The sequence below is a fragment of the Hyla sarda genome, chromosome 1 (assembly GCF_029499605.1).
Source record: "Hyla sarda isolate aHylSar1 chromosome 1, aHylSar1.hap1, whole genome shotgun sequence".
Taxonomy (NCBI): domain Eukaryota; kingdom Metazoa; phylum Chordata; class Amphibia; order Anura; family Hylidae; genus Hyla; species Hyla sarda.
This window is the reverse complement of record NC_079189.1, coordinates 365,262,858-365,288,535: the sequence shown is the minus strand read 5'-3', so window position 1 is coordinate 365,288,535 and position 25,678 is coordinate 365,262,858. Positions and strand designations below refer to the sequence as shown.

At 40.9% G+C, this 25,678-nt stretch overlaps 1 protein-coding gene across 2 annotated transcripts in view; it reads right to left on the bottom strand.

Moving 5' to 3' along the window:
• SMC5 (structural maintenance of chromosomes 5) overlaps nucleotides 1-25,678 on the bottom strand; it is a 166,249-nt gene that overhangs the window by 54,745 nt on the left and 85,826 nt on the right. The window contains exons 18-19 of one of the 2 annotated variants that reach the window (XM_056523070.1): nucleotides 20,384-20,509; nucleotides 1,326-1,388 (exon numbers count right to left, since the gene is read on the bottom strand). In XM_056523070.1, coding sequence (XP_056379045.1) covers nucleotides 1,326-1,388; nucleotides 20,384-20,509 — 189 coding nt within the window. The remainder of the gene's footprint in view (nucleotides 1-1,325; nucleotides 1,389-20,383; nucleotides 20,510-25,678) is intronic. The other variant, XM_056523071.1, reaches the window with a different exon arrangement.

Genomic DNA, 25,678 nt, shown 5'->3' with positions numbered 1-25,678 from the left:
CTTTATGCCATGGCATTGAAGTGTTATCATGGCAAAGGAACAGTCCAGACATGAATCCAATAAAGTAATTATGGACAGTTCTAAGGTCAAAACTTAAAAAAAAAAAAAAAAAAAATCCATTACAAGCAGCAACTGAGAGAACTTATCTCAGTTTTGGCACGCGATGCCTGTGCAACTGAACATTGAAAAAACTTGTTGACTCAATTCCTAAATGGGTTAAATCCTTCATGTTGGCCAAAGAGTCATTTATAACATTAATTTTACTATTTTTCTATAAGAACATGTTTTTCTTGCAGAACAAAATATTTTTAGTATTTGATATTCCAATATTGACATTAAAGACAAAACAATATATATATTTTTTACATTTCTATCAATTTGGCCAACACTGTTTAGTACTATCTAGAGACTGTTGAATGGACTTGAATTTCAATACTAAGACAACCTCAAATGTCTTACTTTTCTGTACCTACCCATCTTTATATATAAAGCTAAAATAATGCAATAAAGGAAAAAATTTGGAAAATTTTAAAATACATTTTGCCAAGAAATTGGTGTTAGGAAGGCAGTTTTGTTGAACAGAAGAATAGTGGATGCCACTCCATCTACTGCAGCCAGTTTTTAAATGATGTTTATACAGTATAGTACTGGGGATATCAGCAGTAGTCACATTGTAGTCAGACACTATGTCAAAAAGAATAGCACTGCCAAGCTTACATAGAAATCCTGGCTATAGAAATGGGGGCATATACCCTTTAATTTCACCAATGTGGATGTTCCATAAATACACATTCTTGTTTATTTTAGGCCATGTAAAGATGTTGTGTCATTCAGTGGGCATTCTGCCATAAAGAATCTGTAACAATTTACAGTACAATTTTTAGTTTTTAGAAGATGATCATTTTAGGAAAAATGCATGTAAAAAATCAGTCCTTCTGCAATATCTGCATTTGCAAGTGCAAAATTCTACCTTGGATTTACAATGGAAAAAGTTGGTTAAGTGTTTAATAATTTAACTATAGGAGCCTGGAGACAAATCAGTTTAGGCTTCCTATATGCTATATAATAAGTAGAAATTACATGTAGCCAAAGCTTTGTTTTACAGATTCACATATAAGAATGGAGGACTTATACGAAATTGTTTTCTCATGCAACAGTCAATCCAAATGTCCCCTACTGTGTGTAATTGGCTACCTCTAGTTTTTCTTTCCCATGCAATGACTTTCATATTTTACCCGTTTATGTTGAATGTAAGATACTGTAAATAACAGTGTACACTGTAAATGACTTTGACTTAGTGGCATCGGAGGAAACCCAACAAATACCTTACAGATATCCACATTTGAATGGATAGACAGCAAACTAGCCAAAGATTCCAATATGAAAGTCTGCAGAAGAAACAAGAAACACCCAGGGCAAGTTAGAGAAAATTCTATTAACACTCTACTTAGTATATAACTGTATAGATTAATGCACCAAGCCCCTCTTACCCACTGTGTATCTCCTTAGATCCCGGTGTTAAATCAAATTGGTTCAGTAGAACCAATGGGGGCTGATGTGTAGTGGCCATGTTAAACCAGCCTAAAGCTAGAGATACATGGCAACAGGTTGTGCTTGAAGTGCTGTAAAGATTTGGTCACTTCTATTTTTCTTTAAGGAATAAAATGACAAGCAATCTTGTTACGGACATTTAATGTAAAGACTTGCTTCAATAGGCAACAGTTAAAATTATATACACACCTTTGACATGCAAAAACTTAATTTTACATATGTTATTGGATACTTTGCATTACAAATGTCGTCTTAGTTTGATTCTGCAGTCTACATTTCTTCCTACATTATCAGACCCCCTAAAATTCTGTTTGCAGGCTGTTCCTAGGTTCAGATTCTTTTCAGGTGGAAATGCCTTCTCAGTAATACATGCTAGATGTGAGGTCTTTGTGTGTCTAGGAGTCTAGAGCTTGCTCCTGCTTTCCTTTGCCTTGCGAACACATGTAAGCAGCATATTTGATTCTTCCCCTGATTCATAAGTTCAGAAAAAAAAGCATGCAGGGCAGGTCCACCGAAACTCCATCATGTAGATCAGAGTAAGGCTGGGTTCAGACTACGGAATTTTAGCCCAGAATTAGAGGAATTTCAGTCAGAAAGTTTGGCGCAGCAAAAACCCATTGCACATTCCACCGCCAAAAGAATGAGCTTGCTCATTCTTTAGGTGGAATTCACCCCAAAGACGTTGCTGTCCTAGCAAGATTCAGTCATCACTGGGCACACTCTGAATCTCCGGACTGAATTTTTCCACCCAGAGCTTCCTCAGTGAGAACTTAGCCTAAATTCCCAAAAAACTTTGTGCAAGGGATATTAAGGGATATTCTAGCCTCAGAAAACATTTTAAAATGAGCCAGGATGCTATAAAAATAAAGCACACTCAGCTGCCCTGTCCTTCACAGTTGCCATTTGGTCATCTCCCAGTCTCTCTCCATTGCTTGTTGAAACAGATCATCCCTGCAGGAATTTGCCATTTACTTGCCGAAACATGACACCATTGAATTCATGATTGGCTGAATGGGCAGTTTCTTCCTGCAGGGACAACACATAACTGTAACCTGGAAACAGTGGTGAGTGATGGGGGAATGGGGCATGCGAGTATGTTTTTGTTTTTTCCTTTTTTTTTTTTTTTTTTTTTTTATAGCATCAAGATTTACTTTTGTTTTTTTCTGGGTCTGGTATGCCCCAACTGGTGAGCACAGCCTTCTTGTTTTTACAATATAGAGTGGTGGGCAATTTTTTTGTTCTTTTTAACTATTTAGAAGAAGAGTATTTTAAATAGGCTGGTAGGTAAAAATATACTATCTAAGTGCAAGGGCTTAATGCCTACAAGCCAGCCAGCCTCAGATGACTCCAAACCCAGTACTTTACTAAACTGTGGGCACAGAAGGGTTAATGCAGCTTGACAAATAATTTCTAGAATTCGATATTTTGAATATAATGCTCTAATTTTAAATGGACAAGCATTCATTACAGAACTACTGTTTCCCATTTAGAAAGCATTGGATGACTTTTCTAAGGACCAGAATTACTTCTGTCCTTAGGCTCTGTTTACATGAATGTAAAGTGTCGTAGTCACCATGCCTATAGACTATCATTTGTCTGTCATAAGGCTTTACCCTATATAACTACCTGCAGCACATTCTACATCTTACAATATTGTTTCCTACCATGCCGGTATGTCCTCTTGCCTGTCATCCAAAGTAAAAAAAGGTTTTACAACTTCCCCTTGTCATATTCATTGGAGTTTGCAGCATCCCAAAGTAGTCACCCAGGGCTGTGATCGTGCCTACTCAGGCAGTGATGTCAGCCATGCCATGGCTGTCAATCACACCTGAATAGTAAGCCTATAATTCTCCATTCTGATCCAGAAGTTCTAGCCGAGCATTAAGCTGCCTTATTTAAAATTTTAGACCATTAGAACATAAAGATACCATTATGATGCTACCATAAGAAAAATATATCTTATCCTTATTCTCACCCTAAATACAACACTTTAATATACCTACTTGTGTCAATGCCAAGGTATTAAAGGTTGCTGTTGAACAAAATGCCAGCTGGAATAATGTTACTTGTCAACTGATGTAACTTAATTGTATTTATCTAAATAAAAGGAATTTTTTGTCACGAGTCCACTGTCTATCAGCTTAAGTCATCAGAAAGTGATCCATTTTACTATTTATATTTCAAAATAATTCTTAAATTTTGCAAATGCAGTTTTCATTTTGGCCACTAGGCCTAAAACTAAATTGATACTTCCTGTTTTGTCTGTGATCATGAAGTGGAGTCTGCTGGAAAGTGATCTGTACAGCATTACAGTGAAAGGAGACACTAGTATTTACTGTAGATAAGAAACGAGGCACGGCCGTGGGGAACAGATCGGCTAAAATGGTGAACAGAGGTCCTAGTGCTGGGCGGTATACCGGTTCATACCAAATACCAAATTTTTTTTCCTGCACGATATAAATTTTTCCCATACCGCAATACCGGTTGGGCCCCTCCACCCCTCGAATGAATGAATTATCAGCCGCAGCGCGCTGTCCCCACATCGGGGAACTAGTCATATTTCGCCCGTGGTTGCTGTTCTGCTTCTCTCCCGCCGCCCCCCCCCCCCCCCAAATGAATTATCAAGCCCAGCGCTGCGCTGTCTCCCAAATCGGGGATCTAATCATATGTGACCCGCGAGCGCTGCTTCTCCCCCCCCCCCCAAATAATTATCAGCCGCTGTGCTGTACTGTACTATCCTGAGCCCGGGCTTCAAAAATAAACAAGATAAACTTTAACTCACCTTCCTACTTTCCCCCATTGCTCCGATACCGGCCTAACGATCCCTCCGCTGCTCTTGCTGCTTCCTGGGGATGGGAACATCACAGAGCCGTCAGCCTATGACCAGCCGCAGCAATGTCCCGCCTCGGCCGGTGATAAGCTGAGCGCACTGTCATGTAAGGAGCTGGCTGGCTTCTGACATGACAGTGCGCTCAGCCTATCACCAGCCGAGGTGGGACATCGCTGCGGGCGGTGATAGGCTGACTGCTCTGTGACGTTCCCATCCCCAAGAAGCAGCAGAAGGCTTGCATCGCTGGACCGTGAGGTAAGTACCGTAGTAAGGGGACTCTAAGTTTATTTTTGCAGCCCGGGCTCAGGATAGTACAGTACAGCGCAGCGGCTGATAATTATTTGGGGGGGGGGGGGGGAGAAGCAGCACCCACAGGTCACATATGATTAGTTCCCCGATGTGGGGGACAGGGCAGCGCTGGACTGATAAACCGGGGGGGGGTGAAGGAGAGAAGCAGCGCCTACGGGTCACATGATGGGGGGGATGGGGGGTATTATACCGTTAAATACCATGGAACGGTCATAATTTACAAAAAATACTGTGATACATATTTCTGGTCATACCGCCCGGCTATAAGAGGTCCCCTCACCTGCCTCTGGATAGGGGATAACATGTATTGGGGCAGAGTACCCCTTTAAGGCCGAAATGGGCTGTGTCCTTAAGGGGTTAACACTGCCAACAGAGCTGCATGAAGGCTAATTATTTTGGGGATAAGTAATAGTGTCTAATGTAACCCTTCATTTTAACATATAATACAATGTGCAACACTTTTTTTTCATTTCATTTGTTTCTATTATTTTTAATATTTAGGGAGGACAATAGCTTTTGTGTGCTGCAAATCATGCTTTTAAGACTAGGTTCGCACCAGCTTTCGGAGCAATGCTATGGCGCTCCGTTCGCTGAATTTAAAGAAAGGACTATAGCGGAGAAAAAAAACCTGCAGGTAAGTATTTTTTTTCTCCCCTAAAATAAAGTAAAATAACTGGCATTTAACAGAACTCCGACGGACACCATTTAAAGTGAAAGGGACCGATCAGGTTCCGTTAATGTGACAATTCTCAACCTCTGACCCAGCCTTGTTATCTACCGCTGTAAAAGAAGCTAACTAACGCTGATGTGAAATAGCCTTAGTCCAAACCAAAACTTGTATGCACTCGGAAAACGACCTAAACGTAGTCACAAGCTTACTATGCTTGTCCCATTTAAATTAATGGGGCCTGTGCCTGTCCAAGCACAGCTAGGTCAGCATGTCATTTTGACAGTTTTCAACGTATCTGTAGCTTAAAGGCACAAATCGTGGTGTGAACTGCACCTGTTGTCCTTTTTTGCCTGTGTTTTGCAAACCATACAATGAGCATGCATGGATTTCCAGGCTACTGTTTTCTTCACTGCTATTGTCAATTGTTTAATTGGATTTATTCTTACTCTTATGACTAGAATATTTTGCTATGCTGTGTATTCATACTGCCTAGGTTGACTGCTTACATCTAGTTGATCACTATTGATCATTGAGAGTTTATTGTAAAGGTTTCAGATTTTTTTTTATTGCCTTAGTCTTGCATTCTTTGGATCATTTGCTTCTATTTTCTTTATTCCACATGGACATTCTCCAGCAGCGAAGTCCCATTGATTTCAACTGGATTCTGTTGCTCTGTTCACACGCCAGAATTTCCACAGCAGCAACATCTGCCGCAGAATTCCTGATTCTAACGTCTGCAAAAACATTGGACCTGTTCAATGTTTTTGCAGATTCCACTAAGAAATGCATTGCCGTCTATGATAAAGCGCATTTCCAAGCAGTCCCAGCGCCAACATCTTCTGCCGGCACTCTATCTGTGAAAATTTTCATGCGGACATTCCACCGTGTGAACATAGCCTAACTGTTACATGTGTATGCTGGACTAATGCTTGTCTGCTTTTCACTTTTGTAAAAAAAAAAAAAAAAAAAATCTGATATCAATATTATATACATTGGACATTCCTACATGTGGTAATGCAAATTATGTTATTTTTGTTGAGTTTAGATTTTTATTATAAAAAATAATAAATGAGATGAGGAGTCTGAATTATTATAGTTTGTTTGTTTTAATTAGATTTATAAAGACAGTTTTTACTTTAATTTTTTATCTATTAGACACCCCTAGGGAACTTATACAAGCTTCCTGCTCCCTCGTCTTCCTTTCACACACAGGAAGTACACTTTTCACACTGCTCCCAGACTTCAAGTGTTGCCTGAGAATACCCACTAGAATGTAGAGCTTGGAATAATTTGAAAGCTGAGAATTTGTGTTTTCTGTGACATATTAGGCCTCGTTCAGACACTTAAAGGGGTACTCCGGTAGAAAACTTTTTTTTTTTTTGTAGATTTGTAAATTACTTCTATTAAAAAATCTTTATCCTTCCAATATTTATTAGCGGCTGTATATTACAGAGGAAGTTCCTTTCTTTTTTTCCCTGTCCACAGTGCTCTCTGCTGACACCTTTGTCTGTATCAGGAACAGTCCAGAGCAGCATAGGTTTGCTATGAAGATTTGCTCCTACTCTGGACAGTTCCTGTTACAGACAGAGGTGTCAGCAGAGAGCACTGTGGACAGAAAAAAAAAAAAGAAATCCAAAAAGAAAAGAACTGTCTGTAGTATATAGCAGCTAATAAGTACTGGAAGAATAACGTTTTTTTAATAGAAGTAATTTACAAATCTGTTTAACTTTCTGGCACCAGTTGATTTAAAAAAATAAATAAAAAAAAATGTATTCCACTGGAGTACCCCTTTGACAGGTCGGATGCAAAAGGGAATGTGAATGAGGCCTTACATCTGTGGCTGGAAGTGAAAGAACATTTTTAATGTTATACACTTTTCTTTGACTTTCTAATAATTACAGCAAAGCCAGGCATTTTAAGGCATTTAACTGTACTTACCATATTTAAACAACCAAAGGTTTTCCCAACCAAACCCTAGATAAAGACTGGTTGGTATAAGCAACACAACTGCTCTCCATTAAAAAAATTTAAACCAAAGTGCTCAAACTTTGTACAAAAACTTGCTGGACATAGTTCTGCAAACCCCAAAACAGGTGCTAGATCTCTCTTCAGCCAGGAACCAAATGGTGCAAATGCAATTCCAAAGAGCCGTAATGCACAAGGTAAGCTACTCATTTTTTGATTGAGACACAGTGTGAAATATTTAACAATCCACAAACAAATAAGAGAAACGGCTTTGAAAGAAAAAGTTTGTAAAGTTGTCCTACAAATAATTATTGCACTGTTTCAAAATTTAAAACAATGTAAAAAATGCTCCTGTTTACAGATATTGCTGTTACATATTTTGTATAGTGGTCCCTGCAATTCTTTTGAATTCCTCTTAGATAATCTAAACAATAGGGCAAATTTATTATTGGCTTTTGGCGTACATTTGTTGCATGTGCCGTTTTGCGTAAAAAATAGCACATTTAAAAAAAAATCCCTGTACTGTTTGTTTTTTTTTGGGCAAAATTCACTTGGTAGATGTGTTGTTCATGTTACCAGTTGTGCATGCAATTGTCAGAAACCTATGACGTGCGATTTTCACAAAAATGTACAATGTAAAGCACAGAAAAATAGTTTGTAAACCTACACCACCCCAAGCTGACCTTAAAAAGGCTTTCTTACACATGTTTTACCTCACAGCCTTCTTTTGTATAACTGCGTGAAATTTACCACACAAATATTTCTCAACTCAACAAAATTCTAATTTTTAAAAAAAGTGGAGAAAAGCAACATAACACAAGAAACAATAATAAATGTATTAGTGTAAGAGTGACATAAGTCTGTAGCAGCAGTATCTTTTCTAATCAATCCCAAATAATAAAAAAATTGCTACATCATGTGACAACCCCTTTAACTGTGGATGGAAGATATATGGCATGACTGCAATACAAAGCAGAGTAGGTATGTAGTCTGCTCACACTACAGTTTTTTTCCCCTTTCGCCAAGGGTTTTACTGACAAAGATAGAGTACAGTCTGTTGGCTACTCTTGCCATGAGTCCGTTATGTACAGAAGCACAGGAGGGGAGTGTAATGATACCTCGTGTTGCGGTCAGAGAAAAACATGGTTTGGTGTCCTGGCCGCTGCCAATGCAGGTATCTGTTAGGCAGGCCCCTCTCCTTATGTGCTTTCTGTATGGAGGGGTTCCCCCAGCCTCTCCTCTTAGCTTTAAAATGACAGTTCTTACTCCCACTTAGGAGACCATTAGACCTGCCAATCATAGCTGAGAGGGAAACCTCTCAATTCAGAGCAATCAGGGCAATTAAAGAGAAGAGCCCGCCTTCCAGGTGCATTCACATCAAAGATTTTGCCATACGGTTTTGAATCAGTTTTCTTTATATAAAAACAGTATACAACCGTATTGGTTGCCTTACACTTTGTCACCCATACTGTATGAACATTTACACAAAAGATGTATTAGGTTGTGTAAGTTTTTGTACTTAGTTTTTCTGCAGTTTTTTCCTGTGCACAAAACTGTAGTCTACCGGGGTTTTGTATCCTGTTTACAAAGGGTTTTGAGTCGTTTAAAAAAAAAAAAAAACATATACAGATTTTATAACATCGTAGCCAATGCAATCTGCATGAGCACACGATTGGATACAGTTTTGTCAGACTTTTTTCAAAACAGTTTGGCAAAATCAAAATGTGAATGTAGCCTAACTTGCTGTAGCATTAGCTTGGGCACTGTTTCTCCAGGTCCTCTGCAAAGGGCTGTCAGCATTTTTCCGAGCTCATAACCACTGATAAATTACCTTTAGGGCTTTAGACATTAGATTTTTTTTTAACCCATTGAAAGAGATAATCCAGCAAGGTGGGGAGGGGGGATATTGGGGTGTTTTAGACCAATGCCAATTCTACATTATATAAAAAACATAAGCCTGTACTTACCTCCAGCGCTCCTGCAGTGTCTCCGGTCCCCAGCTATGATCCTCTTCCTGAGCTGCAGCACAACATCGGGGCTCAGTGTCTCGAACTGCTGTTCAGCCAATCACTGGCTGCAGCAAAATCCTGCATTGGTCAGTGATTGGCTGAGTGGCAGTAAAACACTCTGAGCCTCTGACGTCACTTTGGGCCTAAGCCTCCGGCTGCAGCTCAGGAAGAGGATCGTAGCCAGGGACCGGAGAAGGACAACCGCACCACCGCAGTAGCCCTGCAGGTAGAATGGGGATTGTTTTTATATGTACCATTTTTGTTAAGATGGGACTTTTCATCTATAATGACAGGGATTGATCCACAGGACTGGTGCTTAGCAAATGTGGTACCAATATTCAAAAAAAGGGGTAAAAAAGGAATCCTGGGAACTATAGGCCTGTAGGTTTCACATCTGTGGTTTGAGGTGTTTCAATAAGATGCTATTCTGGAATATCTTAAAGGGGTATTCCAGGCCAAAACTTTTTTTTATATATCAACTGGCTCCGGAAAGTTAAAGGGGTACACCGCCCCTGGCATCTTATCCCCTATCCAAAGGATAGGGGATAAGATGTTAGATCGCCGCGGTCCCGCTGCTGGGGACCCCGGGGATTGCCGCTGCGGCACCCCGCCATCATTACTGCACAGAGAGAGTTCGCTCTGTGCGTAATGACGGGCGATACAGGGGCTGGAGCAGTGTGACGTCATGGCTCCGCCCCTCATGACATCCCGTCCCCTTAATGCAAGTCTATGGCAGGGGGCGTGACGACCTCCACGCCCCCTCCCATAGACTTGTATTGACGGGGGCAGGCTGTGACATCACGAGGGGCGGAGCGTAACGATGCTCCGGCCCCTGTATTGCCCGTCATTACGTGCAGAGCGATCTCACTATGCGCAGTAATGATAGCGGGGTGCTGCAGCAGCGATCCCCGGGGTCCCAAGCAGCGGGACCCCGGTGATCTGACATCTTATCCCCTATCCTTTGGATAGGGGATAAGATGTCTAGGGGCGGAGTACCCCTTTAAACAGATTTGTAAATGACTTCTATTAAAAAATCTTAATCCTTCCAATAGTTATTAGCTTCTGAAGTTGAGTTGCTGTTTTCTGTCTAACTGCTCTCTGATGACTCACGTCCCGGGAGCTGTGCAGTTCCTATGGGGATATTCTCCCATCATGCACAGCTCCTGGGACATGACATCATCGTTGAGCAGTTAGACAGAAAACTTCAGAAGCTAATAACTATTGGAAGGATTAAGATTTTTTAATAGAAGTAATTTACAAATCTGTTTAACTTTCCGGAGCCAGTTGATATATATATATAAAAAAAGGTTTTGCCTGGAATACCCCTTCTTATACAGCACCAACATGGGTTAATGCAGGATCAGTCATGTCAGCCTAATCTGATTAGCTTCTATGAGGAGGTCAGTTACAGATTGGACCAGGGTGAAGCTGTCGATGTTATATATTTGGACTTTGCCACACAAAATATTAGTACATAAAGTGAGAATGCTGTGACTGGGGGAGGATATATGTAAATGGGTTAGCAACTGGCTCATTGACAGGAAGCAGAGTTATATCGGGGTACCACAGGGGTCAGTACTGGGTCCACTTCTTTTCAATATGTTTATTAATGACCTTGTAGAGGGATTACAGAACATAATTTCTATATTTGCAGATGATACTAAACTGGGTAGGGTGATCACCACATATCCTCATATTACAGAGGGATCTGGGGAAGCTGGAGGCTTAGGCACATACATGGCAGATTAAGTTTAACCCCTTCCCACAGAATGACATAACCGCCAACGTCATGATATGCTGGTAGTTCACGCATCAAGACGTTTATATAAGCAATTCAGTTAACCCTGCAATTCGCGGCATTGCACTGGTTAACTGGCAGAAGTCCCGCTGTTACCAGCGGGAGCAAACCCCCCCCCCCCCAGGACCATCTGTGGGTGGTCCTGGTCAGCGAACACTGTGATTGGTCCCTGTGGACCAATAAAAGTCTCTCAGCTGACTGGGGGGGGGGGGGGGGGGTTATAGTTAATTTCCCCCACTCTGCCCGCCCCTAGAAGTCTGGGCAGAGCAGGGGAAGATGAGTGATGCGGTGGGGACACACCGCAGGTCCGGCGATGGCAGCGGGGACCAACAGGTGGGGGACGCATCGGCGGCAGGCAAGTGGTGGAGGACGCATCGGTGGCAGGCAAGTGGAGGAGGACTCAGCGGCGGCAGGCACGAGTGGAGGCGGCGGCAGGTAAGTGGAGGACGCAGAGGCAGCAGTGAAGATCGTAACTGATCTTCACTGCTGCTTCTAGGAGTTTGAAAACTACAACTCCCAGCATGGAGTTGTAGTTTTGCAACAACTGGAGGGCTACAGTTTGAAGACCACGGTGCAGTGGTCTCCAATCTGTGCTCTTCCAGATGTTGCAAAACTACAACTCTCAGCATGCCCAGACAGTCCAGGAATGCTGGGAGTTGTAGTTCTGTAACATCTGACCCTTCAGATGTTGCTGAACTACAACTCCAAGCATGCATGGGCAGTCTGGGCATGCTAGGAGTTGGAGTTTTGCAACATCTGGAGGGCTACAGTTTGGATACCACTACAGATGGAGGCACACTGGTTGAGAAACACTGAGTTAAGTAACAAACTCTGTGTTTTGCAACCAGTGGGCCTCTAGCTGTTGCATAACTACAACCCCCAGCATGCACGGACAGCCAGAGGGCATGCGGGAAGTTGTAGTAGTAAGCCAACAGCTGTTGCATAACTACAAGTCCCATCATGCCCTTCTGCTGCCAGTGCATGCTGGGAGTTGTAGCTTTGCAACAGCTGGAGAACATACCCCATACCCCATCTAAGGACATACCCCATATGTGGATGTAAAGAGCTCTGCGGGTGAACTACAATGCTCAGAAAAGAAGGGCTTGGGCTTTTGGAGAGACAATTTGGCTGGAATTGAAGGCCATGTGCGTTTACAAAGCCCCCATAGAGCCAGAACGGTGGAACACCCCCCCCCCCACGTGACCCCATTTTGAAACTACACCCCTCACGGAACGTAAAAAGGGGTGCAGTGAGCATTTACACTCAGGTGTCTGACAGATTTTTGGAATAGTGGATTGTGAAAATGAAAAATTTTATTTTTCATGTGCACAGCCCACTGTTCCAAAAGTCTTTCAAACACCGGTGGAGTGTGTTTGAAAGACTTTTGGAACAGTGGGCTGTGCACATGAAAAATAAAATTTTTCATTTTCACAATCCACTATTCCAAAAATCTGTCAGACACCTGAGTGTAAATGCTCACTGCACCCCTTTTTACGTTCCGTGAGGGGTGTAGTTTCCGTGAGGGGTGTAGTTTCCAAAACGGGGACACGTGTGTGTGTGGGGGGGGGGGGGGGGTCCACTGTTCTGGTAGCATGGGGGCTTTGTAAACGCACATGGCCCCCTGACTTCCATTCCAACCAAATTCTCTCACCAAAAATTCCTTCTCTTCTGAGCAGTGTAGTTCGCCCGCAGAGCACTTTACATCCACACATGAGGTATTTCCATACTCAGGAGAGATGGGGTTACAAATTTTGAGGAGAATTTTCTCCTATTACCTCTTGTAAAAATTGTAAATTTGGGGAAAACTGCATTTTAGTGAAAGAAAATAAAATTTTATTTACACATCCGAATTTAACGAAAAGTTGTCAAACACCTGTGGGGTGTCAAGGCTCACTGTACCCCTTGTTACGCGTCTTGAGGGGTGTAGTTTCCAAAATAGTATGCCATGTGTTTGTTTTTTGCTTTTATGGAACCATAGGTGCTTCCTAAATGCAACATACCCCTAAAAACCATTTCAGCAAAATTCACTCTCCAAAATCCCATTGTCGCTCCTTCGATTCTGAGCCCTCTAGTGCACCCACAGAGCACTTTACGTTCATATATGAGGTATTTCATTACTCGAGAGAAATTGGGTTACACATTTTGGGGGGCATTTTCTCCTTTTATCCCTTGTAAAAATTAAAAAACTGGGTCTACAAGAAAATGTTAGTGTACAAAAAGGAAATTTAGAATTTTCTCCTTCACTTTGATGCTATACCTGTGAAACACCTAAAGGGTTAACAAACATTCTGAATATCATTTTGTATACTTTGAGAGGTGCCGTTTTTATAATGGGGTCATTTATGAGGTATTTCTAATATGAAGACCCCTCAAATCCACTTCAAAACTGAATTGGTCACTGAAAAATTCTGATTTTGAAAATTTTGTAAAAAATTGGAAAATTGCTGCTGATCTTTGAAGCCCTCTGATGTCTTCCAAAAGTAAAAACACGTCAACTTTATAATGTAAACATAAAGTAGACATATTGTATATGTAAATCAATATATAATTCATTTGGAATGTCTATTTTCCTCACAAGCAGAGAGCTTCAAAGTTAGAAAAATGCGAAATTTTCAAATTTTTAATGAAATGTTTTTCACCAAGAAATGATGCAAGTATCGACGAAAATTTACCACTGTGATAAAGATGAATTTGATTCTGAGATTGTTTTTTCATGACATATTCTAAAGTAAAAGTATCCCAGAGTCATTAATACTTAAAGTGACAGTGGTCAGATGTGCAAAAAATGCTCTGGTCCTTAAGACCAAAATGAACTCTGTCCTTAAAGCGTACCCGTCAGATCCAATAATTATTATTATATATATATATATATATATATATATATATATATATATATATATATATTTTTTTTTTTTTTTTTTTTTTTTTTTTTTTTTTAATATATATCACTCAGTACCTAATCCTGACCATGTACATCTAATTTGTATGTGTCTAGCACCTTTATTTTTTTTATTGCACTTTTAATTTAGCTCACTAGTCTGAATTCCTCTCAAAGGGAGGGGGTGTGGCCTCACTGTGCAGGTCTCCGCCCCCTCCCTCAGTATGCTGTCTGCTCACATCTCCCCTAGCATTAGCAAAACTACAACTCCCAGCTTGCCCTCATTGAGAGTAGCGGGACACAAGCTGACAGAATTTTTCCTTCAGCTGTGAGCCCAGCGCTCATAGCTGTCAATCAAGGAAGTGTGTCCATGACATAGGTAATGACGCATGGACACAGCAGGACTAGTATGTGTACAAGCAGGCAGGTGGGGCAATTTTTTGACTGGCTTTTTCAGTGTGAAATACTGAAAATTTTCTAAAAAAAGCAATTGCAAAACCTTTTGCTTTTGCATGCTTTACAACATATCAAGAACTTTTGTAGCTGACAGTGCCCATTTAAGTGGTTAAAGGGGAACTCTGGGGAACTAAACCCATAGCCTATCCTTTCCCTCTCACCAACCTATGTATTTGTCTAAATATCATATCATCATTACAGACAGAGATTCTTTACTGTAAGGGCAGTGAGACTATGGAACTCTCTGCCACATGATGTTGTGATGTCTGACTCAAACAAGTTCAAGGGGGGCCTGAATGTTTTTCTGGAAAAATATTATATTACAGGTTTTGGATACTAGATTTATGGCGATAGGACGTTGATCCAGGGATTTGTTCTGATTGCCATATTGGAGTCAGGAAGGAATTTTTCCTTATTGGAATCAGCCACTTGGTTTTTTTCTGCCTTACTCTGGATAAACATGGTAGGGTTTTAGGTTGACTTTTTTATTTTTGTCTTTTTTCAAAATGACAAACTATGTTACTTTTGATATTTTCTGGCATATGAAGTGACCAAAAATCAGCAATTCTGAACTTTGGTATATATTATTTTTATGTTTATGCCATTTACCGCGCCGTTTAATTAACATTATATGTTAAAGGGGTACTCCGGCGCTTAGACATCTTATCCCCTATCCAAAGGATAGGGGATAAGATCCCTGATCGCGGGGGTCCCGCCGCTGGGGACCCCAGTGATCTTATCTTGCACGCCGCACCCCATTAAAATCAGTCCCCGGAGCTTGTTCGCTCCGGGTCCGATTACTGCTGTCACGCCCCCTCCCATAGGCTTGCATTGAGGGGGCGGAGCGCGACGTCACACGGGGGCAGAGCTGTAACATCACAATGCTCCGTCCCCGTGATCGACAGTAATCAGACCCGGAGCGAACACGCTCTGGGCACTGATTTTAATGGGGTGCGGCGTGAAAGATCACAGGGGTCCCCAGCGGCGGGACCCCCGCGATCAGGCATCTTATCCCTTATCCTTTGGATAGGGGATAAGATGTCTAAGCATCGGAGTACCCCTTTAATAGTTCGAATATTTCCACACGCAGAACCAAATATGTTTCTTTTAGTTAATTAGAAAAGGGGATGATTCAACATGCATTTTCACATGCAATCTTTCAATTGCAAACACTGTTCAATGCTTCATTATAGCTTGGCATTGATCAGTGTTACAGTGCTCTGCTTCACCAGACTGCCGAAGCATCGGCATGGAGAAGAGTAAGGGACATTTGGCTATCAGGACAGCTGATCAGGACCCCACAATTACATGGGGGAGGTTCCAATCAGCTCCCCTAAAGGACCAGCACCAGTATTTTACAGATTTTAGATCTCGCAATCAGCTTTAAATGTGATCTAAAGGGTTAATCTGGCATTAGCAGTAAGCCTCGGCTGCTCACCACTTGCGAGCTCGTTTAAAAAGTCCCTAGAGTGCCCATGAAATACAATGGTCGTTAAGGGGTTAATTACAAGTTGTCCCCCAAATTGTCTAAAGTTCTAAATGGGTAGTTTAGCCCATTTTGGCCTTAAAGTGGAACTCCGCCCCTAGACATCTTATTCCCTATCCAAAGGATAGTGGATCAGATGTCGGATCGCGGGGGGCCCGCTGCTGGGAACCCTGCGATCTCTGTGCAGCACCCAGCGTTCGTTTAGAACAGTGGATGCGGGCGGCAGGGTTGTGACGTCACGCCACCTCAATGAAAGTCTATGGGAGGGGGCATGGCGACCGTCACGCCCCCTCCTATAGACTCACACTGATGGGGGCGTGGAATTACGCCGAGAGGGGCGTGGCCACGACATCACAACCCTGCCGCGCGCTTTAAGTGTTCGGAACAAAATTTTCCAAATTCTGGGGCAGCGGAGTACTCGTTTAAGGACCATGCCAATTTAATTTTAGCATTTTCGCTTTCTCCTCCTCCGCTTGTAAGAGCCACTTACTCTTATTTTTTCATCCACAGTCCCACAGAGCTATTACATCCCTGTTCACACTGGTGTGGTGCTGTGCGGTGTCCGTTGCTGCCGTGGCGCCGTGTCTGCGGGGGGGTGCGGCCCATGGACTGGTTTGAGTGGCATTGGGGCCGCTCTGCCGGTGGGTCGTTCCCCCCCCCTGTGGCATTGTCGTCGCGGCGGTGGTGATCGCCGCCCGTTGCTGCGCCATTTTATGCTCGGGACGTTAGGGACCCACTCTGGATAGGTGGCCTTGACGTGGCGAGTGGGCTTGTACTTTTTGATCAAAAATGTATACTAACAACCTGTTAGTTTTTGATATTAGGCTGAGAAGCAATCAGATCATTATACAAGATTGTAGATGTGCACCATGTCGGTTTTTCTACCCGAATTCACACTGTGATTTCTATCCCCTCCTTTTTCTTTGTTTTAACATGTGCTGCACTCTTCCCCACCCCCTCAGCCCAACCCTATATAAGCAGTAGTTAGCAGCACATGGGCCATTTCTTTCCTAGCTGCCTCCCAGTCTGACTGGGAGAGTATGGTAAGTGAGCTATTACATCCCTGTTCACACTGGTGTGGTGCTGTGCGGTGTCCGTTGCTGCCGTGACGCCGTGTCTGCGGGGGGGGTGCAGCCCATGGACTGGTTTGAGTGGCATTGGGGCTGCTCTGCTGGTGGGTCGTTCCCCCCCCCTGTGGGCATTGGCGTCGCGGCGGTGGTGGTCGCCGCCCGGTGCTGCGCCATTTTATGCTAGGGACGTTAGGGACCCACTCTGGATAGGTGGCCTTGACGTGGCGAGTGGGCTTGTACTTTTTGATCAAAAATGTATACTAACAACCTGTTAGTTTTTGATATTATGCTGAGAAGCAATCAGATCATTATACAAGATTGTAGATGTGCACCATGTCTGTTTTTCTACCCGAATTCACACTGTGATTTCTATCCCCTCCTTTTTCTTTGTTTTAACATGTGCTGCACTCTTCCCCACCCCCTCAGCCCAACCCTATATAAGCAGTAGTTAGCTGCACATGGGCCATTTCTTTCCTAGCTGCCTCCCAGTCTGACTGGGAGAGTATGGTAAGTGAGCTATTACATCCCTGTTCACACTGGTGTGGTGCTGTGCGGTGTCCGTTGCTGCCGTGACGCCGTGTCTGCGGGGGGGGTGCAGCCCATGGACTGGTTTGAGTGGCATTGGGGCTGCTCTGCTGGTGGGTCGTTCCCCCCCCCTGTGGGCATTGGCGTCGCGGCGGTGGTGGTCGCCGCCCGGTGCTGCGCCATTTTATGCTAGGGACGTTAGGGACCCACTCTGGATAGGTGGCCTTGACGTGGCGAGTGGGCTTGTACTTTTTGATAAAAAATGTATACTAGCAACCTGTTAGTTTTTGATATTATGCTGAGAAGCAATCAGATCATTATACAAGATTGTAGATGTGCACCATGTCTGTTTTTCTACCCGAATTCACCCATGTGGACTTGTTTTTTTGCAGGACCAATTTTACTCTTTAATTTTATGCTAAAATGTAAAAAAAAAATAAAAAAATTATTTTGTATGGGAAATTGAAAAGAAAAACCACATTTTGGAGAGTTAAGTTTTTACGCAGTGCGCTTTACACTATGTTTTCTTTATTCTGTGGGTCAAAATGATTAAAATGATACCCATGTTTACACGCTTGTCTATTATTGTACTGTTTTTAAGAAAAAAAACCCTCTTTTTTTAACATATGTAGTAGTTTAAAATGCCTCTATTCTGATCACTATAACTTTTAATTTTTTTTGGTATGCAGGGCTGTATGAAGGCTAATATTTTGCGCTGTGACCTGTAGTTTTTATCACTACCACTTTCGCGTATATGTGACTTTTTGCTCACTTTTTATTACATTTTTCGAGGATGTGATGTGTCCAAAAGCAGAAATTTCAGACTTTTTTTTTTATGTTGACGTCGTTCACTGTACTGGATCATTAACATTATATTTTAATAGTTTGGACATTTATGCACGTGGCGATACCACATAGATTTTTTTATTTTTATTTTTTAACACTTTTTAATGTAAAATGAGAAAGAGGGGATTTCAATTTTTATTGGGGGAGGGTGTTATTCACGTTTAATTTTTTTATATTTTATTTTACTTTTTTATGTCCCCATAGGGGACTATACTTAGCAATCCTTAGATTTCTATTACTGTTCAGTGCTATGCATATCTGCAATCTATTGCTCTGGTCTGCTAGAAGGCAGACCAAAACAGCAAATTGGCAGAAACACCAGGAGGCAGGTAAGGGGACCTCCGGTGGTTATCCTGAATGATCGAACCTCTGCGATTTTGCTGTGGGTGGTCCGTAGTCACCCACAACAACGCTAATCGCTAATGTCTGCCATTACCGTCTGGTCCCTGGCTGCTGATAGCAGCTAGCACCTGTCATGCCTGAATAGAGTGCAGCTCCTGCACTCGATTCATGTATAGGACGTAAATGTAATGATGTATATTTAGGTCCATTGGGGGAGATCAACAAGGACTCTGCAAAATTAAAGTAGCGATCTGATTGGTTGCTATGGGCAACTTTACCTCTGGACAGGTTTTGATAAATCTCTCCCCAAAGTCCTTAAGAGGTTAATATTTATTTGCACCATACAAATCATTGCCACATTCAAAGTTGTGTTAGATTTTATGGCCTCATAGAATAGCACCCCTTTATCGCACCCTTTGTTTTATTTTTTGTTAAGCTGTCATTTCTAACAAAAGTTGCTCCTTGGAACCAACACTGACATGCAAAGCTGGTAAGACCTGTTCATAATCTGAATGTTCTGCCAATGGTTTACAAGAACAAAATTCTGAATAAACTGCAAAACTGTGCAATGTTTAAACAAACAGTGAACATTTAAACAGTAAAATTTTGTAAAAGTAAGGTTTTCCCTTAAAATATGAAATGCCGAGTTATCTGTCGAAATTTTTCCATCACGCCCCAAAGATTAGTTGAGGGGCAGTGTGAAGTCTTGAGCCCCAAAAGCCAGAAAAGGACTGCACCGGAGGGTGGGATATTGATACCAGCAGCAATAGGGGAGCGGTGGGAGGTAATTAAAAGTTTGTTAGTTTAATTGCAGTAGTCTAGGCATAATGGAAAAATAAAAAATGTCACCAGATAACCCATTTAGGTAACAACAAGTCTATGGTAGGCCATAAAAATAATGCAAGTTACACATCAAGTAAACAAGAGAAAAAAATATAAACTGTTCAGGCTTACATTTGAAAACCCATAATCTTCTCAAGATTAAAAAAAAACTCTTATTTGGTTTATTTCAATAACATATTTATTTACATGAATGATCTTAAAATGTTTCTACCCTGATGGAACTGAAAGAAGGTAACAAAAATTTAGTGCTTTGGTTAAAAAGATTGTCAAGGATTTGGAAAATGTGGCCTCTTTCATCCTAACACAGGGCCCCACATGTCCACAGGTTATGAGGCCTATTGCAGCTTAACCCCATTTACTTCAATGAAACAGAGCTCAATACCAGAGATCCCACAGACAGGTGTGGTGCTATCGGGGGGAAAAGGAGACTGGTTTTCCTGTAAACCAGTGTAGGGTATGTTCACAAGTGGTGAAGACACTGAGCATATTCTAAATTAATTTCAATAGGGAAGGTAAAATATTCAAGAAATCTGCAGCAAATCTGGAAGATAGTAGGGGATATAGGACAAGCATAGTTTTCCTAATCAAAATTGTATCTACAACAATTTAAAGGAGTTATTCAGGATTGAAAAAAACGGCTTCTTTCTTGCAAAAAAGCACCACTCCTGTCCATAGGTTGTGTCTGGTATGCTTGCTGTCGGTGAACTGAAATATTCTTATTTACATCTACAGGCTGAAAACCTGTTAAAATAAAACAAAAATATCCTAGAAAATCTCGACCAACCGTAGGAATATTAATACTTACAGTACAGAAATCTGGAGGCAAATCATTATCTTTTCCAAGGTTACATGCTTGTCTCGCTTTAGCTAAAAGACCTTTACAAGTTTGTAAGATATGTTGTTTCTTTTCATCCACAGCCACAAACTGACTCTAACAAAAAAATAAATAAACAGAAGTTAACTTTATTCAGTAAATAGAGCAAATAACATTTTCAAGCCAGTCTTCTACATTAAATATTTGGGTAAATAACTGTGAAAACAAAAAACTGTCTTATTTGCCCATAGCAACAAACCACAGACCAGCTTTCATTTTACCAGAGCTTTTATTGGTTGCTATGGGCAAAACCAGACAATTATTGTTTTCACAGTTGTTTATTCCCCAAATGAGTACATAAGATGGAAACCTTAGCAACACTGTTCACTAAAGTGGAAAGGTAGTAGAATACCGTATAAGGGCTTGTTCACATCTCACTTTGTCCCCATGTTAGTCATAAAGGCTAGGACACTGACTATACCCATGGGCCCTTACGTACCCAACATATGCAGAAAGAGTGTCCTTCTGGCACCTGGCAGGCCACTACTGTACATCTTTTTAGTGTTATGCAATAGCATAGTAGACTACACTATTTTACACAAAGGTATACAATAAAAAAAAATTATGTAAAATACAAAATCATTTTTTTTTAAACATTTTTTCACAGAAGCCTATTGGTAACATATCCTATTGCGTCTTGCACATAACTCCAAGTGGAGGCTTTTACCATGATGTGAACACAGCCCAAGAGCCTTGCAAATGGAAATGTTAAGGATTTGGCAGAACAGTCCAGTCAGTGCACTCCATCCTACCTAAACTAATTCAATCTTTTAAACTACCTGCAGGGATTTACTTTGATGGGTGAGGAGATTAATTGGGAATTTTTTTGAAAATAGAACATCCTCTTGTTATTACTTCGGACGCCAGTCCCTGGGGTTATGGGGTTCACATAGGGGAGCTCTGTTTCCAAGGAAATAGGATGCAACCCTTTGGGGAACTACTTTAAATGTAAAAAAATGAACCCAAAGAGGATTACCCATCTATGGTAGGTTCTCTTAGACAACACAACAGCAGTCGCAACTCATCAGTGGGGTACCTGTTCAGAGTCATTGATGGGGGGTCTCTTACGGGATCTTCATTAGGGTATAGGGACAGGCATTCTTCATTCCTGCATCCCCTAAAAGGTTCAAAGAATCCAAGAGCCAACATATGCAGAGGCTAAGTAACGCAGAATGGATTCTGACCCCCAAAAATATTGTAAGGCTGTCTGCAGAGCAGGAAGCCACAGCAGTTTTCTCCCCGTAATCCTCAGGATCGACCCTAGAGTTGTGTGCCTTCCTATTCAGTTAGAGCATAGGGCTACTTTATATATTTCCTCTGAATAGGATTCAAGGTGTATTAAAGGGGTATTCCAGTCAACATTTTTTTTTCTTATCAACTGGCTCCAGAAAGTAAACAGATTTGTAAATTATTTCTATTAAAAAATCTTAAACATTCCAGTTCTTATCAGCTGTTGGAGTTATTCTTTTCTGTCTGACAATAGTGCTCTCTGCTGACACCTCTGTCTTGTCTCAGGAACTGTCCAGAATAGGAGCAAATTTCCATAGCAAATCTCTCCAGCTCTGGACAGTTCCTGAGACAGACAGAGGTGTCAGCAGAGAGCACTGTTTTCAGACAAAAAAAGAACAACTCAACTTCAACAGCTGATAAGTATTGGAAGGATTCATTTTTTTTTTATAGAAATAATTTGCAAATCTGTTTAACTTTCTGGAGCCAGTTGATAAGAATATTTTTTTTTTTTAACTGGAATACCCCTTTTAAAAAGCTCAGGGAAGACAAAGCATTGGTAACTATGATTGCGTTTGTGTCAGATCCATGGTTCCTTCTGGAGGTGCTGAACCTTCCAAATAAAGGCCCCATTTTCACCCTTAGGTAAAGGGGTTACATCCTGTGGCATGGAATTTTGGAAGAAAACTCTGTTCAATAAGTCTTTAGGACATATTTACCAATCTAGAGAGCAAGGACTTAGTCACTTCTAAGATCTACTGCAGGATTTGCCTCACCTGTATTAACTCTATAAGGGTAATACATTTTAGGGATCAGAAGTCCCAATATGCCAGATTCTAAATTTTCAGCAGGTAGGAGTAAGGAAAGGGCTTAGTGTTAGTACCCTTAAGGTTCAGGTTTTAGCCACTATTTGCAGACCATCTTCGGTCATTAGTTTTGTAAAATCAGTAACCAGATCTATTCCAGTAAACTTAGCTAAGTTTTCAAATCTTCTCCATCCTTTGGGTCTCTTGCTTAAAAGGAGATATCCAGCCAAAAGTGGAAAAAATAAAACTTGAATATATATAATATATATATATATATATATATATATATATATATATATATATATATATATATACACACACACACACACACACACACAAGAATAACTAGCTCCAATGCAGTGATGCTTAGAGCAACAGATCGCATTACTGCTTTTATCTTCAGTCAAGCTGATGACAAGCATAATGTTGAGTAATTGTTATGGGGTATATTTTTATTCCTATGACACACAGTGTAAGGACTGCTGATTCAGGGCTTACAGGCATAGAGGTCTGACTAAGGGAAGCACACTATACAATGACAATTCATTCTGTTAGGTAAAATGAAAAAATAGAAAAATCAATAATTATCATGTCAGCAATTTCAAAGAGAGAGTTAGAGCCAGAATCAAGCCTACAATATCCATTCTTTCCTCAATCCTCAAGTGTTTTACCCCACCCTACAAGGTTTCTAATATCCCTGGTCTTTACACTGTTAGGTTATATACAATCATAAACCATAAAAAACAAACATTAATAAAACAGAAAAAGCCTCTGTATGCTTTTTCTGTAGGTTTTAATAGTTTATGCAGATGTTCAATGATACAAGATACAATGATTTATGATGACATTAATAATTCATTGAAAACAATATGATGAATGGTTAGGAAAAATGAAAATGCTAATAAAATGCTACAACGCATGTTTACAATATGTATGTAGCGTTATTAAATGAAGCAAAAAGTGTGCAGCATAAAATAACAAAACCGTCCGTTTCCTAATAATAAGACATGAAAACACCAAACTTACCTTATGAATGGGCTTATTCACAAACCACCCAATGCTTGAAAAAAAAAGTATCAACACATTACAAATTGCTTAGAAATAGTCTAGGATTCCCCAGAATAATCCATCACATGGATTTTTGTCAGCAGTCACCCACATCTTCACATGCACCAAGTACAATAGTAAAGTATGTACTTAGACACTAGACACTTTGCCTGGTCTGATTCCTATGTGCTGGAAACAAACACTTAGAACTATTGAAGTGGGTAAAAAAAAAAAAAACACATTCTTTGGGGACCTCTAGTGGCCAAGCTCTAAAATCATTTCAGTGAATTTATGAAAACTACTGCCAGAAAAAAAAACTAAAAACTAAGGGTTCATTCCAATATATCTGGTGATCCAGCTTCGTTTCCCTGAAATGCCAGACTGATTCAGTTACCAGACTACAAAAGTTTTAGAGGCAGAAAGGAATGGGTCTCCTGCAGAATTTTCATGTTTGTACTAGAAAAGTGTGGAAAAAACTAGTGACAAATTATGCATATTTGCATCAGTTAAGACACAGAATACGAATCCCAATGAAAAAGCCTATGGGACACAGCACTGGATTCAGGGGTTATTTCACTTCTTTATGCTGCCCTCAGGGCAGAAGAAAATCTGGAAACAAATTCCCTTTAAGTAGCAATGCATTTTCAGCCTTAACCCCTTAAGGACGTAGGCTTTTTTCATTTTTGCACATTTGTTTTTTCCTCCTCCCCTTCTACAAGTCATAACGCTTAAAATTTTGCACCTACAGACCCATATAACAATTTTTTTTTTGCGCCACCAATTGTACTTTGTAATAACATTAATCATTTCACCACAAAATTTACAGTGAAACAAAAAAATCTTTGTGGGGCAAAATTAAAAATAAAATGCCATTTTGTAACTTTTGGGGGCTTCCGATTCTACACGGTACACTTGAGTAAAAATGACACCTTCTCTTTATGCTGTAGGTCCATACGATTAAAATGATACTCAACTTATTTAAATGTTGTTTTACTTCTTTTAAAAAATTCTGACACCTGTAACTTTAATTTTTCCACAAACGGGGATGTATGAGGGCTCATTTTTTGCGCCGTGATCTGCAGTGGTTATCGATACCAGTTTTGTTTTGATGGGACTTTTTGTTTGCTTTTTATAAAAAAATTTTAAGGTATACAAAGTGACCAAAAATAGGCAATTTTAGACTTTGGAAATTTTTTTTTTACTTGAACGCCATTGACCATGCAGTTTAATTAACTTGTTTTTATAGTTTGGACATTTATGCATGCGGCAATACCCCATATGTTTATTTTTGTTTACATATTTATTTTTAATAGGAAAAGGGGGGAAGGGGTTAAATCACACTATTTTTTATAATTACTTTTTTTTTAGCCCCTATAGAAGACTATGACATGCAATCATTAGATTTCATACACTGTTCAATGCTATGTCATAGCATAGCATCGATCAGTGTTATCTGTGCTCGACTGCTCCAGCCTGCAGAGCCTTGCTGGAGCATCGAGGGACAGAACAGAAGGCAGGTAAGGGACTCGGAACATTGCAATTTCCCCACAATGATCCTGATCAGCTCTGCTGAGCTGTTGGAATTAAATTTTTTAGACGACGTGATCAACTTTGATTGTGCCGTCTACAGCTTGATCGCCGGTGTCCGGCATTAGCTGCGGGTCCTGGCTGCTAATAGCAGCCGGGATGGAATGACTATGAAGCGAGCTCAGCTCCTGAGCTCACTTCATAGACCTGCCACACGACAGCGGCGTATATATACGGCGCTCCTCGTTAATGGGTTAAAGCATTACTGTCACTTAAACTTTGCACATGTCACGTAGACATGTCAAAAGTTTTTATCGGTTGGAGACTAAGTGCTAAGACTTTCACTGATCTTTAGATAAAGCCGGGAGAAGCTGAAAGTTGCATACACAATCCTAATCATTGCAAGAGACTTCTGCAGGTGGACTGTGAGGCCAGCCAGTGTGAGAGGTACACACAATACTTTTCCTGGCTATATCAAAAAGATCAGTGATAGTCTCAGCACTATGATCCTGACCAATCAAAATTAATGACCTGTCTGTGTGACATATCAAAAGCATTTTTCAAGGGTAGGGTCACACATACAATATATGCAGTGTATTTACCGCTGGCAAACTTGCAT